Source organism: Patiria miniata, unplaced genomic scaffold (assembly GCF_015706575.1).
Source record: "Patiria miniata isolate m_02_andy unplaced genomic scaffold, ASM1570657v1 HiC_scaffold_9, whole genome shotgun sequence".
Classification (NCBI taxonomy): Eukaryota; Metazoa; Echinodermata; class Asteroidea; order Valvatida; family Asterinidae; genus Patiria; species Patiria miniata.
In genome coordinates this window covers 25,200,228-25,226,907 of record NW_024037076.1, presented here as the reverse complement: position 1 = coordinate 25,226,907, position 26,680 = coordinate 25,200,228, and the positions used below count along the sequence as shown (strand labels likewise).

Below are 26,680 nucleotides of genomic sequence, written 5' to 3'. Positions count from 1 at the left end.
CAAATGAAGGTCGCTGTAATGATGGAGGGTGTTGGGGGGAGGGGGGGGGGGGATAAACAAACGTGAATCCAAGATTATTGATGCAAGTTCATATATTGCTAGAATTCCAAAATTACAAGGATTTTGCAGGGTTGAGGCTGATCGGCCAAATCAGCCGCACAAAAATGTGCGGCTGATTTTGGAAGATGCACTGTGTCAAGGTCCTGGGCCGGACCTTGTACAGTTTATGCTCAACCGTACATAAATTTAGGCCTAGATTATACTTGAAATCTTCCGCACTGCTCCAGGATGTCATTGGCTCTGCCTCAACATATTGACAGTGATTGTCGGAGGATTTTGCAGGATTGAGGCAGTGGTCACCCCTAAGTGGGCCACATTCAAGAAATAACGGAGGCTTTTGCATGATTGAGGCTGTATGCAATTTTCACATGGAGGCAGTTGGAGGATTTTGCAGGGTTAAGGTTGAATCCTAGCAAAAATGCCTAGTGATTTTTCTAGCGTAAGTACCCAGACAATTGCGTAGTAACAGCGCCCCCTTTTGTTCATAAATACGCGAAGTAAATTGATAATGGAGAAAATACGTGTGCGATATTCAAGCTAGTTATGCATGTCAGAATTATTTTGGGTCTGAGCGCCAAAGTTCCCAGACTGGATTAGATGCGAGTTGAGAGCGCCCTCTACCATTGCGACGGCTCGACCAAGAAATTCAAATCCAGCTTTGGACAAAGTCTATACCGGTACATGTTCTCCATTTTGATTCGTTCAAGGTTTGAGTAAATTCCACACAAACTGCTTCCATTCACAAAGCAGGATGTCCTCAACTTGTTGCAAAGCACTTGCCCAGAGAAGCGAGTTTGGATGGCCTACCAAGTCAATCCTCCCGTCTGTCAAGTACATCTCTTGAGTTCATCGCCACCACTCGCTCAATTCAATTACACGTCGAAAGGAAACCGCCACTTAGCCTCTTGTTTGAAAATCGTTTACCAATAACCTGGGCAATATGTTTAACATCTGATAACATGGATTTGTGCCTTGTACCGGTACTGATGATGGAGATAAGGAACGGTCATTCACCAGTTGGAACTCCTGTGTCTGATCTTTGGACGTGCGCAACTCGTAGATGACGCTTTTGAGAGCTCCCGTAGATGGACACACCGCCTGCGCATACTGGCTTACGTGCGTGGCCGTGGGCCGCGAAGTACCGTGCTCCCAATTATTTTTATCCCAAATATGCACCGAACTGTGGCGTCTTCGTATCAGCGTCAGGTGCCATTAGGAATGCATTCGAATGTCTCTTCCAGTGGTCTCCCCCAAACTCTCTTTTTTCTTACCGTTGAGGGGGTACTTGTGCACGGAGCCTATACTTTGCAAGGTCTGGACTCTAGAGGGCGTTTTTGGGACCATTTTCAAGAGGCCCAGTAAGAGGGACACTCCTCATGCACATGTTGGTTCGTGCGGGTTTGCGGCCGACCATCGTTGGAAAAACATGACTTTTTCAAATACTGCCCCCAGTTTACAAAAATTAGTCCACGTTTTGTTTGCAGTTGGTTAACACATCCGTGCACGGGTGCAAGCCAGCTAGTCTGGTTCCCTGACCTGACAATTCCCCAGCGTCTGTAAATTGCTCTGTTGCACCCGAATTAGGGTCGAGGAACCAGACTACAAGAACAGCAGTTTTTTCTTGGTTTTTCCAGCATCTACATGTACATGTACACAAACAGATCAGTGAAACAATATTTGCTATAAAATACTAACCCTCACTTGCAAATCCATCCATTTCTGAAAATTACAGCCAAAGCAAATGTTGTACATAAAAATAATACCTAGACAGTCTGCAAATAATTCAATATACAATGTACAATATTGTGGATACTTTGCATTGTGCACATGTACATGTACATGTACATGTACACACACACAGCCCACAATACTGGCTGACATTCTTTATTAGCCCCAAATTGTTTTGACAGTTCCCCAAAGCGCAGGGATTTGCCCCTCTGTCTGGTGTTAATCCCTCAATTTGATGGATGGCGTCTCATTGACAGGACACGGCAGATGAGGCCTCTGCTGACAACCAATCCCTAAATATAACACAAATCTGTGCTGGTACATGACTTTGAACTTGAATTGGAAAAGTTCAATGTGTTGTGTGCATTGTAAGTGCACATCTACCTTAGGCCAAAAAAAAGAATAGTTCTGCTTCCGGTTACCCGACCGACTCTATTTTTAGGCTGCGACCCTAAAAATTTTATCGGCAATTCTAAAAAAAAAATTAAAAAATTTAATAAATAAAAATAAAATCTTGTTGTCTTTTCTGTCTTCACAAAATACCTCTCAACAACACATTTGCATCAAAAAATGCTTGTACCGGGTATTTATTTGTTTTCTTACTTACAATCGCTTTTTATCAAAAGAAACCTCCGTTATTTTTTGCAAATTCGCTTCGCGATATAACTACTTCGCAATTCGATGTCACGGTGACTATAATCACGTGGCGACGACTGGTTCCTGCCGCGCCGCGCAGGGGCCAATTTAGAAGACATGATGAAAACGCGGTAACCAGTCCATAGCTATGAGACCGATAGCGCGCTAGCAGCTGCAGCAGCAGTGCAGGCCACTGTCAACTGGTCGGATTCGACATCGTAATAATGCCAAGAAAACACCGATGGAGAAAGAGCATTTTTGCAAGTCAATTTACAGAATTGATCTAGCTTGTCTGTGTACCGGTATGTAATTTCTGTGTTCAAGAGTTCATTTTGAGATCGCACTACTCATATTTGGAGTGATACATGCCGCGTGTTGCCCGGAATTTTTGACTGTAAAAACAGGTCTGTCGGTCCATAGTGGGCCACTCGCCACACATGTACGCATCACACACCTCAGAGTTTTGGCCAGCTCCCCGCGTCTTGACTAGCGTTGTGCATATGGTGCAAACGACCTGAATTTTCCATTATTTTTTGAAATTATCGAACGTAAATATATTGACAATAATTAAAGGTAGGTTTTATTCATTTTTTGTTGCCTTTTCGTGTATAGCTTTCGTAGTGCAATGGAAATATTTCAGGCTAAAACTTCGCATATAATTGAATACCCCATTCAATCTGCATAAAAAAAATTGGCAAAATTTTTTTTTTTTTTCGACCGCCCGACCCTATTTTTGAAAGGCATGTAATCGGAAGCAGAATTATTTTTTTTTTTGCCTTAGTATGATGTTCACGCGATTAATTATGCAAAACAAAACTTCGTCTTCACATCCGCATTCTGACCGTTCAGCAGGTGCCTGTTATCAGGTCTTCGGCAACCCATTGTCGTATTACAAAAACATGGCAGCCAAATTGACTTATCAACAGTTAGTCCACATTTATGATTGAAACGCTGTCAACATTTGTAAAGTGACTAAAGTCCACTCTGATTGGCTGGCGCCCTGGGTTGCATAAAGTTTGCATACTCAGACATCAAACTAAGGTATCCAATCAGCTACATGTACATGTATGTATCAACAACACGAGTCTAATTTAATCTTGGGAACGTTGGCGCTACAACAGGTCTACAGTTTGGCCCCAGCTTCCGAGATAATTTTGAGCTTGTTACCCTAGTTGATTTTTGGGAGATTGCATGTAAAGTACATGTACCGGTACTACACCAATTTTTTTTTTTTTTCTCTCATATGTCACTGTCCTTATTTCAACAAGTCCCCCGCCCGTCATGTCCACTTGCCCCCTTTTCCTTCCCGCCCCTTTCCGCCATCCCCCCACCCCCTTTCACCAAGTCACCCCTTGTCTCCGAAGGTAGTATGCGTACTTAATGAAGTGATGACAGTCGTTGTTGACCTTCAAATCCCATGGAAACCGGTTCGTTAATGAAATGAGAAGGAAGGCGGGCCTTTTTACTTTTTAGTGATTTGGGGAGGGGGGAATTGACCATTCCACATTCTCCTTGAATTGAAAAAAAAAAAAACCCAGATTTGGCCAACAGATTTGATTAATTCTTGAAGTTTGGAATTAATGCCTTAATTGGATGGGATTAATACGGTGGCCATGACATTTGAGCAATTATATCGGCTCGTTGTCTAAAGGTTTTGCTAATTTTGAGCAGGTACTGTTTTTGTACTGGTATATGGGCACACTGTAGTTTAAGAGTTAACATACATGTACCGACGGCACATTTGGAAACTAAGGTACAAAATATGACCTGTCACTATGAAAATCCCAAAGTTGCAAAATTGCCACTAGGCCAAAAAAGTAATAGTTATGCTTCTGGTGTCCCTACGTACCCTATTCTGACAGCCCCTACCCTAATTTTTTTTATAGGAAAAATGAGAAAAAACACCCAAAACCATAAATTTCTACCTTTTACCCTTGACTACAAGCAGACGCCTCCATCTGATCGTACACAAAAAAAATTGGCAAAAAAAAATTATTTCCCTACCTACGGTACCTACCCTATTTTCAAATGCAATGTAATCGGAAGCAGAAGTTGTTTTTTTTTGGCCTTAGCAGTAAAGTGGGTTAAACCCATAGATATATCTTTCTTTATGTCTTTCTCTGGTAATGAAAACAAGGATTCCTCAAAAGTGCCCTAGAGCACTGTAGCTCAAAAGCCTGAAGAAACCTTTAGAGAGGAGACAATGAGAAGAAAATTACAATTTGAGAGGTGGGAGGAAAACCCCAGAAGAATATTCTGGGGGAAACCCAAGGAATCAGAAAGGAACTGAAAACCCAATCCCCAATGTGGTCTGGGCAGGAATCGAACCCAGGCCGTAGCGGTGGAAGGCAAGGAAAGTAACCACTGCACTAACCTGGCTCCCCAAGTCACGAAGATACGAGTCTTTACCCAAGACATCAGTGATCAAGAGCAATAGTTGCAATGTTCTGTAGCCCCCTTGCATAATTGATTTTGTACGTTCTCTCACTAACATCTTGGTCATTTTGTAGCAATGGGGGCGTGGCCATTTTATGTAAATTGGACCGTCTGTATAAATTTGAACAAAACGGCAGTTCCCATTTGCCGCAGTATTCGCGCCCCGTATCACTGCGTCGCGAATGTTTACAACCGTCGGGCGAGCCATCGAACTATTTCTGGATCGCTGATTGGTAAGCCTGTGGAGAAAATAAAGAAAACGTTAAACCGCGGATACGAAATGGCCAAGACGTTAGTGCGAGTAGGCCCACTGGTCTAATTGTTGTGCCATTAGAGGGCGAACTATGCACCATCCACTATCGATCACTAGCGTCTCGGGCCAAGTCTATGAAGATACCCTTGGTCGTTTTCCTTTTTTTATCTTTAGGTGAACCTTGATCCATAAATCCTGCTCCACTGGTACTTTTCCATTTTATTTAGTCCCAGCAAACGTCTGTAAAACCTTATATTGTAGCCGATCTCATTTGTTGCCTTTCCCCTGTCCACAATAATTTTCAGAATAAACAAAGATGTGAGGCCTCAAGGTTTTACCACATATTTACCCAACTCTATAAAGTTGGCAGTCTGTAATTCCAATAGTGAACTCATACCCCCACATATTGTATCCCATTCATTGGAAAGCTCTTCTTTCGCAGAATCCAGAAATACAAAAATATCTGAATTCTGTGGGAAAAAAATTGAAATTTAAGCTCATTTTTGTGGTGACAGGACAAAAATAGCCTACAGAATGTCCAACAGATTTTCAGAAATCCTCTTGGCTAACAAATTTTGTGAAGGAAGAGTTTATTAACAGTAAATTATTCGTGTATAAATGGTTGTTTTGTAATTTGATCAATTTTCAGTTGTGCGTACCGGTATTTCCTTCTCTCTTGCGAAAACAGTGTGTTTGGGGAAAAGATCATCCTCCTCCCGTTCCAGAAATTCACTCCCCGCGTAACCGCAAAAAAAGTTCAGCAGGTGTTCGTTTTATAACACGGTGTGATCAAAAACACATGTTCACGGGATACAGGAAAATCTGTATCACTCAACATGACCATACATGTAACATGTACATGTTTGCACATTAATGTGAACTAATAGAAGACTTATGTGTACAAGTTTGCATTTATGCTGTTTTTTTTAGGCTAAAGTGAATGTGTTTTCCATTTTTTTTGGACCCAGTAGCTGCCCTGGGTCTTGAAATTTGAGCCTAATAAGATCTGGCCGCGTTTAATTGCAAAACAGGAAAATACTTCTAAGATAATCACGTGGAAGTGTAATCCAGCCGTGGTCGAGACGGTTTGGAGGGGCCGCGACAGTTTTGAGTTTCCCTGAATAAACAAGCACATACTGGTTCTACATGTTTACCGAGACGATATCGCAGTGAGTCAGAGACGCGATGGCCTGTTTTGGTCGTAATGAAGGATTTTGTAAATGTCAAGTTGAGTTTACATACATTGATGAGACAAACTAAGCATGATGCATGTTTGTTATCAAAATCCGAAGAGAACGGTGTTTTATTCAAAGGTCTGAAAGTGCTTCATGATCAGTTTCATGCCTGTTTGAGATCAGCAGTTGTGAGCAAAATTGTGGTAAAGTGCCTTGCTCAGGAAGATGCAACACTGAACTGAAACCAAATTCACTGAATTCAGTCCAATGACCTTGTACATGTAGGTACATAATTTTTTTAGGCCTGATGATGTGATACAATGTTTTATTTACGACTTTGACCTTGAATGTACATATCCCCTAGTTCCTCCCCAAAGTTTGCCACTATGGAATGAGTCCACTTTTCTTTTGCCTCTAGAGTTGAGCCAACAGCTGAATTTGGTTAAGAATGGCACAGAGGGGGGAAAAGAAAAGGGGGGAGGTGGAATAGGGCACATGCACGGTGTGGGATTTTAAAAATGGACTGTTGGAACCAGGGTGACATTTTCAGGACTATTCCTGGCAGGATCCTACGGAGCTGTCAGTCCCAGGGTCCGCCAATCTGTCCCCAGCGGGAGTGGAGAGGAAAGATCGTTATCGGGGACCAAATTTTCTCTTGCCAAAGTAACTCATCCGCTCCCCTGCTCCGGCTGCAATTAGCCGGTGCTGCACCGCACCACGCCGCGCCGCGAATCCGCTCCACACACACACACACACACTCCACACTCTGTGCGTCGACAGCGTCGCAATTGACGAACATCCTCAGTGGATGGCGGAGGCCACACATGCATCTGATAATTCTGAAATTTGCGGGCCAGGACCCCCGGGACCCAAAATCACCAACAAAATGTCAAGATGTCTGGAGCTCTGATTTCCTGCTCATTTGCTTTCTCCCCTTCCCTCGTTTGCTCTCTCTCTCTCTCTCTCTCTCTCTCTCGCTTCCAGACACTCTTTTGAGTTGCGATAGCCCAAATAAGGATGCCAACAGTAGCATTTCTGCTCCCATGTTTTCCCAGCCCTTAAATCCTTCTTACCTAGAGGTGAACGCTGAACCTAATTTCAGCTAGGCAGTCATTAATTTGAAATGACTTTTTGGGGTCTAGATGAGTTACCGAGTCTTTGAAAGCACCTTTTACTCTGACATGCTCAGCCTCCTGGGGGCATTCAAACATGGTCGGATTTATTTCAGCTACATGCAGGCAAGATTAACCCTACATGTACAACTCCCTACTTTCTTTTTACTAAGTACTGGACCAAGTCTGCCCAAAACCATCAATCACACTGCTTCCAATACATGCTTGTTTCAATAGGCCTCCAGGCCCAAGTCCAACACACTCCATCACTATTTAGTCAAACCAGGCCTGCAGGACCAAGTCCACCCAAATCCGCCGAAATGGGGAGATGGATTCGTGCATGAACAGTACCGGTAGATGGCACGTCAAGACAATGTCTTTATTGTGTACAAAATCTATCACTAACTCATCCCCAGCATACATTGTGCATGTACATTTCAAGTTCACTGGACCTTACAGCACCGACACGAGAAAACTCGCACACCCAGGGGGGACCTGCGTATTCCCCGCACTGCAAAGAAAGCAGGAGATCGGGCTTTTACTGTGGCGGGTCCAAGAATCTGGAACTCCATCCCACAGTCAGTCAGATGCTCCACCTGGAACATGAACAGGCGGAGCTGATTTTCTTAAAGGGAAAATACAACATTTGCAAACATCAAAAAATAAAACTACCAAATCATTTTGAAATACCTTGCTGGACTGTTAGTGAATGACAGTGTAAAGCATCCTGTAAAATCATGGCACCTGGTATACTGTCATTTTCAAGAAAAGTGGTATTTTTGTATCAATTTCCAACGCTGATCGGCCGATCAGCGTTGGAAACAACTGGCTTTTTTTCAAATACTGGCCCCAATTGACCATCGCACTTGTTTGCAATCGATTACAAACCTATAAACGGGTACGAGCCAGCTAGACTGGTTCCCTGACCTTACAATTCCCCAATGTATGTAAACTGCTCTGTTTCTTCTTATATGGAGTCAGGGAACCAGACTACAGGAAAATGATCGTTTTTCTTGGTTTTTATAGCATTTTCGAACCCAAAACCTAAAAAAAAATCAGTGTAACTATATTTGCTATATATTTCCAACCCCCCAATTCCATCCATTTCTGAAAATTACAGCAAAAGCAAATGATGCATATTCCCTTTAAAGACCCTGTAAAAAAATGAAGACCCTGTAAAAAAGAAGTTGTTTTGTTAACTTTAAGACAAGTATTATAAAGCAATTTAAAGAAGGAAACGTAAACTACACGGCTTAAGCAATCATCTGATTTTTGTTTTATCAGTTTTGCTTTTGTGGTTCAGGAGATACAGAGTTTGTCCCCAAAGTTCACGAAAATCAATTTTGTCCTCGGATCCTTGAATCATGCTCAATCGGACCGTTGCACTTTAAACCTTACACATGAGGGCACGGTTATTGATTGGGTCATTCCTTGCGGTATGTTTCTGATTATTGCAAAGCTGATAGATTACAAACAGTTGACGTGGATACAGTTTTCCGGAACCATTTCCGTCTCGTTTTGTTATTCCCTTCACATGATGGAGAATGATGAATTAAGCATTTCATTTGAGTGCGTATAACATATTCTCGTCCTACGGTAGCCTATAGTAAAACCGACACGTCTTTGCATAGGCCCTATATGGTATTCTTTGGACAACTGTATTTTTCTCCTTTTTTTCTCTTGAAACATTGTAACTGTCAGAAATGTTGTCGTACATTGTATTGTGTTGCCCATTTCACTAGACGACAGCTAATTAAAAGTGGTTTCCAATGATGTACTATTTTCAACCCCATCTTCAAAAACATTTCTAATGTTTGTTTTTTTAAATGGGGTACCGATCTTTCAGACTCGCCCTGTAGTACACACATGTTGACCCTAGAAATTTTGAAGTGCAAAGAATCCTTGGATTACGATTATTGGAAGATTCGTGAAGGTTCTGAGTAAAAAAAACCACTTCATGATTGAAAGAATTTGTTTGAAGGAAGTCAAGCATTGAAAGGCTATAAACAACTTAATTTGAAAATGTTTGAAGGAAGATATGAAAGGATGAGACGAAATGGTTAGAGTTGGGTTTTCTCTGAAAGCAAAACAGTTCAGAAGGCAAACAAAAACAATCACGACAGTCAGACAGTCTGATCGGGAACCCCTCTGTGTCAAAGTCTGGCTCAGACTAATCGCACAACCATCTGTACTTACAGTCATCTGTCCAACGATGGTCTGTTGTCCCCCCCCCCCCCCCCCCCTCTTCAACATAGATAATACCGCTCCGGAAATCACAGCTATCAGCAGGTTAGTGTATGCACACACAGCCCTCCCTCCACTCAAGTTCATTGTTCCCAATTAAATTGGTCCCCTTTTTATCTGGCCCCTAATCGCCACCTCCAGTTGGTGGCTTGTGCCTAGCCAGTCGGACCCTTAATGGGATCGGACATGGGCCCCACTCCCAGTAGACTGGCTCGCAAACGCATTTGATTCATTGTCGGCACCCAAAGGTGGCCCGGTCAAAGCTGCCCCTTAATTTTGCTGGATCACTGTCTGTGAATCACACCCCCTCCCAGGCTCCCATACACACACCCCTCTCTGCACCCTTACCCCCTTACTGCCCCCCCCCCCATCCCCCCCCCCCCCCCCAACCTCCCCCACCCAACAAACAAGGTTTTAATGGGATATAATTCAATTACATGACCCAGCACCGGGGAGGCCAAAGCCATGACCCAGAACTTGTGGCAACGGTTATTTCTTCTTCTTTTTATATAGGAGGTCGACTTCTCAATATAAAAAGCACCAAAAAAAGGAAATTTGAACAGACTGTTCTAGACCAAATGGAGACTGTTTTGGGATCGGATGAGTTTTATTCTGGTTATTATTGAAACAAGAAAAGTTAAGCCCCCTTTTTTGACTGACAAACATGTCACGGCGTTGTCGCTGACAGACACTTGTCCTTTTTTGTGGGTGGCTGGAGACTCAGGGACTTGGCGTTATTCATCGGGAGAAAGACGGGTCGGATGGCTCAGACCTTATCGCTACCTCAACCGTTGAGGTAGTGATACTGAATCTTGAAAAATGACTACATCTTGGGTACCTGGTACCTGGGCCTTTTTGCTGTTTTTTTTTCTCCTTGTCCCAAAGGCTTTCTGACTAACTGATTGACTGAGTCACTGACTATGAGGAGTGTCCTAAAACTGTCTCCTAGTCCAACTCCGCTAAGCAGTTGATTCCTGTCAAATTGATTCCTGTATTTTGGCCTCCGTGCGCAAACAAGAGAGGGCGCTGTTGACCCACTTTCGAGAGCCCCGCGGACGGAGACATGGCATGCGCGTACTGGTTTGCGCACGTGTAGCATAAACTTCGCACGACTAACTTTACTCCGATCTGAATGTGCGCAAACTGTGGCATCTTCGTGTGAACATCAGGCGTGAACAAAAATCCCCAAACAACCACATAAATTAATAAAGTCATATTCGTAACTCCTTCAGTAGCTAGAAAGTTGTGCACTGTTAAGCTGTTGAAAAAAACTGTATCATGCTTGAAAAATGTGTTCATTGAAAACGAATCACCACAGAAAAGAAAATTGACGATGTCCAGCAAAATATCCAAAATTCTGGCAACTTTTGGTGCCGACCTACCGTAGCTTTCTACCTAGACTGACCTCACACTTTTGCTCATGAATATGGAAATTTGCATTAGCATAAAAACCAAAACGGCACCAAAATACCCCTGAAAATGGTAAAATGATAACTGAAAATAAGGTTAAATGGGACACAAAGGTCCATTTTCAAGGATAGCATTTACATTGCATGTGCCCTTTATTCCACGTATCTTTTTTGTTTGTTTGGATTCGGTAGTTATTTTGTTTCCTCCCACCGTTTGTAATCTACGCGCATTCATGTACGTGTCCATGTTCACGCAAGCCATCGGTTTGATTGAGGGCCCCATAAAAATTTGCCTTACCCTAATTTGCGCCGTTCAATCATCCTTGCTAACCTTGCTGTCTTCCGATCTGCCAGGGGAAAAAAATCGCAGATATGTACGCGGCGCGAGCTAATGCCACCCACATGACGGAAGCACCTCCCCATATTCCCAGAGGAGTAAAAAGCAGAGGGATGGAAAAAAAATCTCCTCGTAAATCCGGGTCAAAGAAAAAAACCTCTGATTAACGTTGTCGCCAGAACAGGTATTACGTTACACCAAACCTGTCCTTACTAACCAATCTCACAGAAAGAAATTTTGCCAGTCATTGGCATTGCGATTTCAAAATTAGATCCTCGCTTAATTCCGACCATAAGTTTGTCAAATTTTAAAGAGAGAAGTCAGGATGGAATTCAGGATGGCAAACAAGGTGAAAAGGGAAGTGACGTAAGGCAAAGTAGTGCAACAATTTATTTTATAGCGTGTACATGTACATGTAGTTGTACAACACTTGAAGGGTTTATCTCAAGCAAGGCTTGAGTAGAATAAGTGGAGACTCTATCCTGAGAATTTTGCTTTTGTTTAATGGAAATTGCTTTCTTTTTTTTAAATCGGTTGTCTGATCATTGAATTCCATTGTTTGCCAAATTTCAGTGACATCTGATATATCCTGTCGAATTTCCATGTAAAAATGCTGGGTACAGAAATGCCACACATTGTTAAAATGCATGGCTTGCATTATTTCTCCCGGGTTTTTGGGCCGGAAATACGAACCATGCGCATGCACAGCACACCGTCCAATTGGGAGCTAGGAGTACATGTACATATGTATAATATTACAATGTACACTTTTATGTGCTGCACATGTGTACGATACACATGTGTTGTGCACATGTATTTGAGAATGTCACATGTGTGCATACATGACTATCTGTAAAATTACAATGTACATTTTTATGTGATGCACATGTGTACGATACACATGTGTTGTGCACATGTACTATGTACGTGTACATGTAATGTCACATCCAATGCACATGTGCGGTATGCCTTGTCTGTCATCCAGCGCGTGTGGTTTTGATAGATTTTGACAGATATGGAGTTTGCATTGTTTTGTTATCTGCTGTCTTTTATAAATGAAAAAAAGGTTGGTTCTCTCCAAGCCAGTTGTCCTTTTTGTCCCTATCCCCGCACCCATTTTTCTGGTAGTTGTTCATCTTCAGCATCCCGAGTTGCTTAAAAAAGAAAAGAGTTATGAATGTGTTTAGCCACCATTCAAATTCTGGAGACTGATTTCTCAGTTTTGTTCGACAACAGTTAACATGCAAATGCGTATCTGTAAAATGCACAATTGTTTGCTGCTGTGATGATAGGCAAAGGCATTTTGTTCGCACTCAAAAGATTTGAATAGTGCTTTGCTTCCTTGAAGATTTGGAAGGGGGGGGGGGGTAACCTGTCAACATTTGTTTCGTTGTAAACATGAAAGGAATTCTCTCAAAATATAATTCTTAGTATTTCAGTATGTCCTCGATGTGCAGTTACATGTACATTTGTTTTTTTTAATTATATACTTGTACTTGAATCTTTCTGTGTGCTGGCACCATCCTTCTCCAAGTCCCACAGGAATATCGGTGAATCATACAAAAACTTCCACCATTTCAACTGTTTCTGGCTATTGGCTACCAGAGTCTCCAAATATGTAACTTGACGTTATTGCTTTAGCAACCAAATATTGTTCTAATCTTTTCCGAGCAGATTTTATTGATGCTAAGCCCTCTCAGATCCCCTTTCGATTGCCATATGATTCGCAACCCCCGAAAAGTGGGGGCCATGTGTTCTCCCCTGATGGCAAATGTCTCTCGCACTATTAAGCTTTCCCCAAATTCCGCGAAAATTTTAAAAGAAGTCCCCCATGCCGTACCCCTCCTGTTCCTTCATATGCCCCCCTTTTGATGAGAAGGTGTTGTGTCATTCCTAAATTTATCATCTGTTCAGTTGTCACTTCCCCCAAATTTATCAGACGAGTCACCTTTCTGCCGTGGGAAAACTAGGGTTCCGTGTGATCATTGCTCACCCCGCTTCATACATCCTGACAGCTCCTGAGACCAGACATTTTTTAAAAATCTGTGTAATTTTTTGCACTTTTCTGTTCCTCTCTTAAAAAAAAAAAACCTTGAACTTTTCGATCTTTGGGATGTATTTTCTAGTTCCAGTCTGAAAGTTCTTAATGAAAGGAATGCATTGCAGGTGTTTTGTGTGATTTTCCTCTTTTTTTTTTTAGACCTTGGCCTATTTTTTTGGAACTGCTTACTTCAAAATTTGCTAAGTACGGAGAATATTGGCTGAGCAAAAACAGGATACCAGCCAAAAAGTCATGCAGTGTAATGGCTTGTGACTGGTACTCCGCTAACTTTTGCTTATAGCACATAAATGTGACCTGCCATAGCATAATGAGGAATAACCCCCTCCTTTGACTTTTCACTTTACACATCATGTTAAAGCACAAATCATTGGCTTTCCAATGATACCAAATTTATTTCTGTAGCTTAATTCATTCCAAAGATACGCCGCAGGAACTTTAACATTGTCACGCTGAACTTCCCGACCTCATTTTGAGAAAAAAAAGACTTCGGAAAAAAGAAGAAGATATGATTGCGTCGCCGTCGGCTGTGAAAAGGTTTCTCAGCTTTTCAACTTTTTGGGGTATTTTTTCCCCAAGAAAAATGTATAGTGTAAATCTTGGACACCTTGGCTACTCAAAAGTGCAAAACTACACTAAATTGACTTTGACACTATTTTTCTAGTAATATAGATCCGCCTTCAGGCATTGATTACTTAAAACAAGCTTTTGGGGGACATTCCTCATTTTGCCACAGTAGGTCACAAATTTGCGAAGCGATAGTTTCTGCGTGGCATGGCACCTCTATGAAATTGGGTCCAGGAACTAACTTCTAGGATCCCAACTACACCGTAGGCAAGTGCCACGTTGGGAGTTATGATCATGCGGCACAGTTAAACACTTTGTACGTGCGCTTGAACACGTAGACAGATACATCATTGCTCCATCACTTGACATCCTACATGCACCTCAGATCTAGTATAATGCCCCGAGGAAAGCCAAGCGAAATGTCATTCGCATGTGTTGAAAAATTCATTTCCAAAATGCTCGGCATTTTCTTTCAGCGATTCATGTTCACGGATCCTCTATAAAAAGATCATGCGCATGAGGTACCTGTACCTGAACTACCGGTACATGTACATGTACAGACAACCATCGAAGGAATTCCACCCTGCTGAATTCAACAGGATCCAACTATATCATAAACCCGTTGCAGCCTGTTGGATTGAGCAGTACAGTGTAAACCCCTTGTAGTTGTACATATTCAGAGTCGGATTCAGAGTTGGACTCTGTTGGATCTAGCAGACAACTGAAAATTAGGCACAGTTGGAATCTGTTGGATTGTACCGTTGGACTCTGTTGGATTTAGCAGGGTACCGAACAGTAGTCCTGAGGAACCCTTAAGGGGTTAGGGTTAAATATTTCTTGTATTTACATGAGAAAAAGTGGTGGGTAGCCGTGTTAGTCAGATAATAGCTCAAAAACCCGAATGTAGCACTTTAATGACTAACTAAAGAAAAATGTGTGCATAACCTTTCGTAGCAACAACTACTTCATCAGATGCAATGAAGAAAAACAACTTCAACCAAGGTTTATATACAGTCCAGTACAATCTAAACAAAGGATGGTAACAAGTCATTGCTGTAGTGTGACAAAAAGCCACGATCTCTATTCAGCCCTCTGCCAACACAGTCCAGTGTGAGGTGATCCTTACTTACATCACCCTCACCCCCCCCCCCCCCCCCCCCCCCCCCCCCCGCCCCTCTTCAAGCTCCCAAAGTGACACACTTCACACTGGTTCATCTGCTCAGATTTGATCACTCGTCGTGTCAGGCTGGTCCAAGCACTTGTCAATTTTTCATGAAGGCTTTAAAAAAAAAATCACATCACAGAAAAAATAAATTGACGTGAGGCATGGTCTGTAGGGCCCTATCTGAGGGGATCTGGTTGATAGTTTTCTAGAGTGAGTTGTATGGAGTGAAATTGATGTGTTCGGATGTCGTGAGTCACGTCCTTAAATCCTTAACTTTTTTTCGCTGTACATCATCATACTTCATAGCATGTTCGACTAGAGATGATGATTTATCCTCGTTTGTCGGGCAATACACACAAAAAAAAGGAAGGGAAGGGAAGTTGTTTGTATTAAAGATTGCACATGTACACTGTAAATTTAACAAGTTCAAGACTCTGTCGCGGGGGTTATCTGTTGTTTCCCCGCCGATGGCAAGCAGAATGGGCTGTGACAACTTTGTTATTGGAGATATGGCCTGCGGGCTGGTTCTGAACGCGAAGACATCGCCGCTATCTTGGATCGCAAAAAAGCCGGACCAGACATTGAGAAAACATTGTGGAATTGGGCATGTCTGTCTGCTTGTAGGGGCGTGGCCGGTAGTTGTCCAGGGGCGGGGGAGGGGGGTGTTACTTTGAAGTGGTCTGAGAGTTTGGAAACACTAGATGTTTGAATGAGCTGTTTACATGTAGACAGTCAAACTGTAGGTGTGAGCAATGATGGAAGTTTTGTTAGGAGGATGGGGATAGGGTGCCAGGAATTGACGGGGGGGGGGGGGGGGGGGGGGGGGCAGGGACAGGGGAAATGAACAAAGGGAGGGGCAAGGGAGGACAGGGGGTGGGTGGGTGGGGGAGGGCGTTGCTCCTTAGTACGCAGCGATTGTTGCATTAATAATTGTTTCATTGCTTTGAAAACAAAGACACATACATACCGGGTATGCACTCCTATTGAAGGCATTTTTCACATTGTGCACTACCTATAACATTTCCCTTCTTTGAAATAAGCCATTTGCGAGTAACCTATACCCTTTGGGATTTACATTTGAAACATCTGGTACACTGACTTGCTCAGAATGCTTGGCACATTTTAACTTTGAATTCTCCAGACCAAAGACACTGTTGCTAATCACATGATTCGGGGGTGAGCTCTTGCATAGTTACAAGGTACGTAAGAGACGCTCAGCACCAATACATTGTTCACAATGGGTGAGAATGGCACAGAGACACCAGACCATGCCATAGACCATTATCATGTTGCGGCTATCACGATGTTTTCCCGTTCAAATCAACGTAACCGAAGCGAGGCCAGAAGGAAAAATAGTCTGGTTCCTATCATTCAGTAGTGAGTACTATTATTTGATACAGGGAACATGACTGAAATGGTGGCAGCATGATTAAAGTCTATAGCCGGGGTTTCTAGCGTAGTAACAGTCTCTTTGGTCGGGAGAATGCAAAGTTTAAATGTGCAAAGCATTGGATTAAGTCAGCGTTCCAGATTTTATTCAAAGTTAACTCGTAAATGGCTTATTGCTGTTTAAAGTACGGTATATTATGCACCGATATGTATCTCCCTTCTACACGTTTTTACATGTATTGTCAGATGGTGCCTTTATCAACGGCGCAGCCCGAATGCGTCTCGCAGCTGTCGCGCTGTCGAAGTAGGTAATCCGTTCGCAATCGGGGGCCTTTCGGATAAGGTCTTATGACCAACCAATCCAGGCACGATAGTCGCGATAGCGATGAGTCAACCATTGAATGGGAGTCGCAGTGAGCTTTGTCTTAGTTGGAGAAAGGATGGGAGGGGGGTTGGGGTTGGGATGAGATAGGGTGGCCTTAACGAGGCACCTGTTACGGGCTCAAGTTGATGGTTAGGTTTCCCAGCCAAGGCCAGGGCTATAGGCTCCAGGCATCGTATCGTGTCTCCCCCACGCCAAGTACACCTGTGGCATATTGTAATCCCTTTTTTCCCTTCAGCAGCAGTGGTGGATCCGGGATTTTCCAAGGAGGGGTGGGGGGGGGGAGGGGAGTGGCTGAAGCTTTGCAGTCAACGCTGAAAAGACCAAAGGCCTTGAACACAATCCACATTTGCACTATAAGTCAAAACATGTAGGGAATTTGTGGAAATTTGAAATCTTGTCCAACATGTGAATTGTTAATATTCGACTTGTAACAGGTCTTGCAATTTTTATTAGTGACCGGACTTGTGAATGACTCAAATGAAATACTGATTGCGACCGCAGTGTCGCGATGTGTATCCAGTTAGGTCAAGTGGTACATTGTTAGCGGTATATTTCTAATAGATCGTTTTTCTGTTCTATCTCTTTTGCAGTGCCGGAATGGCGTACACAAATTTCTCCAACGACTTCCTCGGTTACGCCTACACGAAAAGCGAATCCTCGTCTATTGCTGTCATCTCAGATATGCAGTCATTCAGCACGGACACCCTGAAGGTGAGCGTTAGCAGAGAAATCTGTTCCTGGGGTGGGGTGGGGTGGGGGAGGGAGGGGGGGGGGGGGGGGGGGGGGTGTAGGACAAAGTTTGGGAGGGTCAGAGGGAGGAGAGGGCAAATATGGATACCCGTAAGAAAGTTGACAGTGATGCATGCTTTGTTGATAAGTCTTCGAGTCCTATATTGGATTATGGTGCAGGGTATGTCCTTAAGCAGGGGACTTTACTCCAATAGTTTCCATTTTATAGTCGTTAGTTGTTTGACTTAGAGGCAGCTGTTGATAATGTAGTATAGGATGCAGAACCTGCATATTGTATCTAATAGGCAATACACATGACCTTCAAATTCGCCAATGGTTGAAGACGCTATTAAGCGCCGTTCAGTTTAAAAGACCAGTCGCGTGCCAAGAAGAGGCACCAACAACAGAACCCGTCAATAGAGTTTGCCCTTTAATAATTATCCCTAACCGCCCTGAATCCTCCAAAATCCTTTTTGCAAATTGGAGGAATTTGCAGGATTAAGGTTACATGGGAAAAGTGCGTTGCTGATTTCGGAGTACGCACTGTGTCAAGGTCTTAGGCCGGACTTTGTGTTGTTTATGCTCAGCCGTGCATAAATTTAGTCCTTGATTAAACTTGACATCCTCCAGGATATCACTGCCTCTGCCTCCGCCTATTGACAGTCATAGCCGGAGGATTTTGCAGGATTCAGGCAGTGGTCACCCCTCCATGGACCATATTCAAGAAATAACGGAGGAATTTGCAGGATTGAGGCTACATGCTATTTTTCCATGAGGCCAATTGGAGGATTTTGCAGGACTGAGGCTACATCCTAGCAAAAAGGCCTAGGGAGTTGGGGTTAAACGTGTCAGTTTTCAAGCACACGCTGTCACCTACATGCAACTTTCTCACAGCCAAAGAGCCTTGTTTACCATAATTGTCACGCGGATTTGTTGACACATCGCCAAGCCACCCACACTCCTTTTTATTTATAAAGTTGAATAGGATGTCTGATGACAGACAACGCTCACAACCATCATGTTTGGACTTCCTTCTTTTGTACCAGTCTGAGTCACGTTTTTGGATGTTCACAAGGACAATCATTTTCAGAGCCCCGGATTTGGAATAATTTGATCTGTGTCAAAGTGTCAAAAGGGATTTGACTTTGTGATTGTGTGATTGGATTTTTATATCAAAGTATATCAGTGAATGACGCTTTGTTTCTGATAATTGTCTGATAAAGACGAGGCGAGCCAAGTAAAGCTGGTCCCAGGGTGCACACAATTTTATTCAATTGATTCAGAATGACTATTCACTGGAAGTCTTTTAAAACTCTAACCCCCTAAGGGTTCCTCAGGACTACCCTGCTAAATCCAACAGAGTCCAACGGTTACTTCCTGCTCAATCCAACAGAATCCAACTGTGCCTAATTTTTAGTTGTCTGCTGGATCCAACAGAGTCCAGCTTGGCATTATTGACCACTACCCAACAGAATCCGACTCTGAATATGTACATTTGTACTAGGGGTTTAAAGCTCGATCCAACAGGCTCCAACGGGTAGGCTATATGATATAGTTAGATCCTGCTGGATTCAGTATGGTTAGGGTTAATTAATGCATCTGGTCATCACAACTGGTAGAATTTTGCCTATTCATTGGCATTACAAGGCGACCCTATACAATAGCACTGCCCAGCTCTGCAACCAGTGTAAAATGCAATTGTCTGTCGGGGGGGGGGGGGAGTCAGTCAGTCGGTCAGTGAAATAGTTAAAAGAGGACACGTTGCTGGCACACTAAGACCAGCTAAAATAAAAAAGGAACTTCAGGCCAAATTTTTTTTTTAAATAGTTCTGCTTCTGACTACATGGCATTTGAAAATAGGGTAGGTACATGTAGGTAGGGAAACATTGTTGGCAACATTTTTTGGTGTACGATCATATGGAGGCATCGGCGTGTAATCAAGGGGAAAAAGGTAGAAATTGATGGTTTTGGGTGTTTTTAAAATTTTTCCTATAAAAAAAATAGGGTATGGGCTGTCAGAATAGGGTACCTGTAGGTAGAGAAACCGGAAGCAGAACCATTTTTTTTTTGGTCTAAGTACATTTTAGGCAGGGTCATTTCCCTACCAGGGTGACTGAGTACTTTTCACAACTATATGAGCCATGCGCCTCCATGTCTGACAATAAACAGCCCCTCTCTGACCGTTTTGGATGGAGTCGGAAAAGTGCACTTTCCAATTCTAAGGGCACAGGTGGATTTAGGAAGACTTTATTAAGGATGAACTTTTTAATGGTAATTTTGAAACAGGGTGTTCCTTGCCAGAAAAGTCAGGCATCAGTGGAACTGTTATTAATTTTAAAACAGAACATTATATTTTGGCAATTTGACAAACAAATATTCCATGGACGCAAACCAAATTTATTGGCAACTCATCAATAAACAGTTGTGTCTCACTTTTATAAAGCTGTGTGTGTATCTTTCAAAGAAGGTTTCGGGTAATGAAACTATGGGGGGGGGATCGGTACCCACAGTTTTCGGTTGGGCATTGGGTACTTGGGTAGCCTCCCTTGTCCTTGAAATAAAAAAAAAAACACCAGTCATATTTTGTGTGAATCCAGGAGTTGAATTTTGCTGGCCTAAAAGCATGTAAAAACACCCCAAAAACCAGTGTTCAAGAAATGTAGGTTGCTTGACTTCTGCTCATCCCACGCACAATCAAAGTCGTAATTAATATTTTCCTAACAAGCGTTTTTTGCTAACTTTCCGTTTCCTTCATTCCCGCAGCAAATGGAGTACATTACGGACGATGAGTTTGGTATTGTCGACTGTCTTATCAGACGTGACATACAGAGTAAGTCAATAATGGATTTCCTTCCTTAACACGATGAAGAAAAAGGGTTCTTAGATGTCTAATCTGCTAAAGCAATGTTATCTTTTAGCCACATCCGCGTTTGTTGTACGTTGTTTATTTAAAAATAAAAAGTAATGTCACATTTTGAAAAAAAATTAAGGAAATTGCATACAAATATCTGAAAGTGCATGATACTTGAAGTTGGCTTCAGGACAAGGAAGTAAACCTTGGATAATCTCTGTTGTCAGTTTTGATTTCAAGAAACTCATCGAAATTTATAAGGCATTGCAGCGCTGCGACACGTCGTATCCCTATGATGCGTCGCAGCTGCGACGCGTCCTTTGATCCATTCGCAAAACACTTCGTAACTGTATTTATAGCACAACCCGGTGACTGTTTTATGTATTTAGTCAGCGTACTAGTAAAGTGAATAGTCAGTCCAATACTCAACAAAGAGTTGTCAGATCTCCTCTCAAAGTTTTGTTAAAACGTTAAACAAAATGGCAGACGTGTGATGCAATTTTAATGGAAAACAAGCTCTCAGTGGACTGTATAGCTACTTCGAAATTTCAACTGCAATATTCCACGCTAATTCATCATTATTCAGTGCATTACAGCTTTACACCTATTGTCTCGGTATTATAGTCTCGTGAATGTATTTGTGCGGCATAAAACTGGCTATTAATGAAAGGACGCTTCTTTTTTTATGAATGACAACTAGACACCTCGTAACTTGCGACGTGTTGTAAGCCATTGTTGAGGAACTTGCGACGCATTCAACGCATCGCAAGTTTCGTGAAATGGATCATATAACGCGTTGCGACGTGTTACACGTCGTAACTCGGGCTGCGACGTGACGCAGCACTTCGTGAAATCAGGTGTAGTCTGTCCGGCAAAAAAACAACAATTTTGAAAAAGGGTTCTTAAGGGTCTGGGACATTTTAAGCAGAATGGAGGAAATTGTTGCATTACGATCCAAACCATCCAGTGACATACACATAGGCGTCGCCAGGATTTTTTCTAGAGGGGGGCAAAAAAATGTTTGGCCAAAAAATGCTTGTATTTCTCAACACATTCTCGATTTATCAGTTTTAGAGGGGGGCAGGGACATTTTGCCCCCCCCCCCCAACTCATTAAATTTACACCACTTTGTCTTCGCGCCTCTTTTTCTTTTCTTTTTTTTCTTTTTTTTTTCTTCCTTTTTTTCTTTTTTTTTTCTTTTTTTTCCTTCTTTTCCAGGGGGGGGGGGGGCAAGTGCCCCCCTTGCCCCCCCCCTCGCGATGCCCATGGACATACAGCTCCCCCCCCCCCCTTCCAAAAAAAATCAAGCCTAATTTCAACACTATTTGGCAACTCCAGGCCTGTCCAAACCATTTAGTCCCGGTTTGACAAATTCTCCCAGTTGAGCCGGTGATGGGAAAACAGCATTTAAGCGTTGGGGGAAATGAAATCACATGAATTATGAAAACAAGATGGTTGCGGGTATTTTGGGGTAATGGCTTTCCTGTATCCCGTGGGATGGTTGGGCCAGTGTGCTCCCCTGAGTACCGAAACCATGTGGTTCTTTGAATCAAACCTTTTTTATTTTTCCCTTTTTTTTTTTTAAATACCGGTACACGTGTACGTGAGGGTTAGAATCCGAGACCAATTTCACCACAGAATATTAGTTATTCATAAAATTGTGTATTTTTGAATAATTTAGCATTTGATTATTGCAACTTTAATCCGAAACCTGCTAAATGCAACAGAATGCAACAGGGGTAAAAAGTCGTTGCATGTTGTTGCATTTAGCAGGGGTTTCATTTGAGTTGGATATTGTTGCATTTAGCAGGGTACGGTACCTCAAGAATACCCAATGGGGGTTAGGGGTTACGGTTAAGTTATAAATGAATGTACAAATATTGCAACATTGACATTGAGGTAGAATTTTTTTTATAAATTTTGTGTACATGTGTATACATGTATCAAAAATATTTTTATTTTTTAAAATAGCTAGTATTTTTACAGATGTACATTTGGGCTAATTGCCCTATTGCGTATGTACGCATATACATGTACGTTTACTCTGACAAACATTATTTAGATTAAAAAGTTCTTATTTTCTTGTTTGAGTTGCTCTTTAAACCTTGTAACTTTTTTTTTGAAAGACATTGGAGATGAGATTGCGGATCCTTTGGTGGTATATCTCAAGACGGATGCTGGCGTTCAAGTTGCAATGGATGCGTTCACTAACCTGACGACGGGTAAGAAACAAGCAGATCTTGAAAGAACAAAAAATCTTGAAAGAAGAATTGTTGGAAATTGCATTCTTACATTGATTACTTCAAAATGACAGCATGCCAGAAAGAATAATTTCACAGGGAGTTTAGTCCCATTACCATCTTTAAACCAAGTATGCTTTTCAACGGTGATTACCAGGTATGCAACTTTTTCTTGGATACACTGATTACCTCGTTTTTTACTACTCATGAATGCCATCTAGCAGGGTACGGTCCATCTCTTTCCAACACTATGCTCGACAGGGACAGTTGGGCCCAACTCGTCAAGTCATCATGAAAATGAATGAATGAAGAAGAAGAAGATGAATGCCATTATAAATTGAAAAATACGATACAAAGTCTTGTGTGATTTGGAGTTTCCTCGTTTTTTCTAAATTCCCAGTTGCCTGCCTGGATTACGTCAAGTACTGTTTGGATAGCTGCAAATGATGGAGCTCTCAAATTCCGGAATATATATGCACAAAACATTTTTTTTTAATTTTTTTTTTTATAAATCCTTACGACAATTCGTTAAGACATGTTCTCCTGTCTATTTGCTTCCTCAAAGATCTGAATGATGTGTACATGTCGTTGGAGACCATCAATTCTTCCAGAAGCGATGTGATCGATGGAACAGCTCAGGTGGAAGCTTCACTGGTGACAGTGAAGGCAGCTTTAGATGGCTTAGTACCCTGCACTGGCTGTCCAGATGCCACAAACTTGGCTAAAGTTGCAGACTATTCAGCGGTAATGATATACAAATAATGAATATTTATGAGTGCAATGGTGCATGGGCGTCACAAGGGGGGGGGGAGGAAATGCAACAAACAAACAAACAAAAGTAAAGAAAAAGAGGCGTGAAGTCATATTGGTGTCAATTTAATTGGTTTTGCCCCCTTCAAAAATTGATAAATCAAGAATTATGTTGAGAAATACAGGATTTTTTGGGGAAAAATATATTTTGCCCCCCTCTAGAAAAAAATCCTGGCGAAGCCCATGCAATGGTGAGAATATTTTCATGAGTTGAAATGTTCCATTTTACAAGGTGAAGCCGAGTTGAATGGAACATTCAGTCTTTCAACGAATGTAAGTATTCTCACCATTGCGCGAATGGAAAACATTCATTATTTGTTTTATAAAACATCCAAGTAGATCTTTGTCATTCGATTGGCGGATAAAACATTAAAGGGAATGTACAACATTTGCTTGTGCTGCAATATTCAGAAATAAATGGATTTGGAGGATTAGTATGTTATAGCAAGTATTGATAAACTGACTTGTTTCACGTTTTGGGCTTCTAGATGCTGGAAAAACCAAGAAAACCAATCATGTTCTTGTAGTCTGGTTCCCTGACCCCACTTAAGATGAAACAGAGAAATGTACAGACTTTGGGAGATTGTAAGGTCAGAGAATCAGTCTGGCAGGCTTGTACCCCTTCACAGGTGTGTAATCAATTGCAAAGAAAATGCGGAACAACTGTTATGAAAAATTCAGGGCGGTTTTTGAAAAAAGCCAGTTTTCTAAAACGCTGGTCGGCCGACCGGCATTGGAAAAATACGATTTTTTTGAAAATGTCAGCACACCAGGAGCAATGATTTTACAGGATGCTTTAGACTATCAATCCCTAACAATTCAGTAAGGTATTTTGTGATAATTTGATCATTTCGTTTTTGTTTGCAAATGTTGTATCTTCCCTTTAAGAGCAAATAAAACCACACAATTTATTTTTTTGATGGCATTTTATATGATGGCAGTTTTGTTTGGATTGTGATAGATGATGATGGATTGTGGCTATTGTCATCATTCTAACAATTATTTTGTTCGTTTTGCGTCCGCTAGCTTCGTGATATGAGCACCGAGATGGAAAAAGCATTAGGTGCCAAGAATGTCGCAGATGTCTTGTATAATGGCGTAAGTATTTATTAATTTTTTGCTTGTATTTATCAGTTTTGCGGATTTGGCCAGAGACACCAGGAACTAATGTCAATTAAGCTACTAAGCGCAGAAAATTGCTTAGAAGAGAGGTTATTTACTCAGCAGAAACAGGTTACCAACCAAACTACCATGCAGAGTACATTACTTTTGACTTTTGTCAGTTACTATTTGGATAGCTGCATATGATATACTCTTTAAAAATATTTCATGAATTGTTTTAAATTCTCCCAATCTCCCCACCCCCAATATACATGTATACAGATTTTTTTTCCAGTTTTGTTTTCTTGTGAGAAAACACAAGTTTTATCTTTGTTGATTCAATTTCTCTTCCGCAACAGTTTGAGCAGGCTCTGAACAACATCTCCACGGAGATTGACAAATCGGCCAGTTCTGCGGTCACTGAGGTAGAGACCCTGTTGGATGAAACCAAGGCGACGATCGACCAGAGCTTTGCCGAGATTTCACAAGCGTTGGTAAACGTAAGTAAAAGTCCACGAATGACGGGGTTCATACAGTCATGTAGGGCTGTACGTGTTCTACATAACCCCCGAAGACCGACACACAAAGGGAGAACAACAGATCCGTTCAGTCCTTGGGAATTGGTCCTCTGTAGTAGGTTTGTTGGCTTAGTCTATTAAAAGAGTGTTATATTACAGGGACAAAGGAAAACACAAAGCATTGTCCTCGGGAGTATAGTAAAACAAGAGTGTCCGTTTCCGAATACAACAAATATTGGAATATTCGATCATCAACTAAATATCTTAATAGCTTTTTAAATTTAAAGAAAACAAACTACGCAAGTACGTACACGACTGATGTTACTTTGTTGCGCCACTTTTATTGTCGAATGCCACATTTTGGTGACAGTAACTGTTTTGTCGTCCGCGGTTCCTTGTTCTTATCCTTTTAGCAGCTTAATCCCTTGACGGTTATGAAGTACGTATTGCAAAACACTCCAGCAGTCTGACATCGATCGTTGCGCATTTTTTTAATCTGCATGCTTTGCGTGCAACTTATGATGGGTGCGGCATGCAGTTTGCAGCAAGATTCGAATATTCGAATATTCCGCCAAACGTAGTTTTGATTAATCAAATACCAGGTTATTTGAAAATGGACAATCAGGAAATTTGTTGTCGAATGAGGAGTCACGGAACACTGCTATTCCAAGGAAAAATGTCAGGGAAAAATTCATGGAATCGTTCACTCTGAATATAGCTTATGCTGTTGTTTTTTTGGTGTACTTTTTGTTTCAACAGTTTAATACTACACTTGCTAGTATTCAATGGGAAATCAACAGCTTTTTCAAGACAATCAACCAGTACTGGGATTACAGGTGATGCTTTCATTTCTCAATCCAAACAGTTTGTCTTTTTCCTTCAAGTTTAAGTGGTGTTACCTTCTCGTCAGTTTTTTTTTTAGTGCCTCAGTATCATCTTTATTAAACATGTTCTTGATATTTGGGCGAGTGAGTTTTTTGTTTTGTTTCGGGAGTAATACACAATCATGCACACCATACATGCAATTCTGTGCCCAAAGTAGACTGGTGCTTTGATTCCTAAGCTACTGCACCAGTAATACTAGGAGTCAGGGGACCAGACTTAGATTTGACTGTGACCGTTTCAGCTTTCTGCTTACTGATCGAGTGAATGTTTGACCAATGATATGAGAGCATTGCTCCTGAATATGCATGAGATACAAATGGGCCCATAAATCAGGGGCCAATTTCACGGCGCTGCTAAGCAAAAAAAATGTGTTTATCACAAAAAAAAGTCTGGTTTATAAAAGCAGGTTACCAGCCAAAACTCCATGTGATGTATATTGCTCATGATTAGTATTCAGCTGTTGTTTGCTATAAGATGAATATCCCGTGGAGTTTTGGCTGGTAAACTGCTTTTATAAGCCAGGTTTTTTTTCGTGCTAAGCAAGATTTTTGTTAAGCAGCGCCGTGAAATTGGGCCCAGACTGGTGCTGTG

General features: G+C 41.8%; 1 protein-coding gene across 1 annotated transcript in view; it reads left to right on the top strand.

The window, feature by feature from the left end:
- Positions 1-26,680, top strand: part of LOC119720976 (prominin-1-A-like) — a 69,467-nt gene that overhangs the window by 15,311 nt on the left and 27,476 nt on the right. Inside the window, exons 5-11 of the mRNA XM_038190841.1 lie at positions 17,546-17,666; positions 20,448-20,514; positions 22,662-22,757; positions 23,341-23,519; positions 24,612-24,683; positions 25,046-25,186; positions 25,964-26,040. Of these exons, the coding sequence (XP_038046769.1) occupies positions 17,546-17,666; positions 20,448-20,514; positions 22,662-22,757; positions 23,341-23,519; positions 24,612-24,683; positions 25,046-25,186; positions 25,964-26,040 (753 nt within the window). The remainder of the gene's footprint in view (positions 1-17,545; positions 17,667-20,447; positions 20,515-22,661; positions 22,758-23,340; positions 23,520-24,611; positions 24,684-25,045; positions 25,187-25,963; positions 26,041-26,680) is intronic.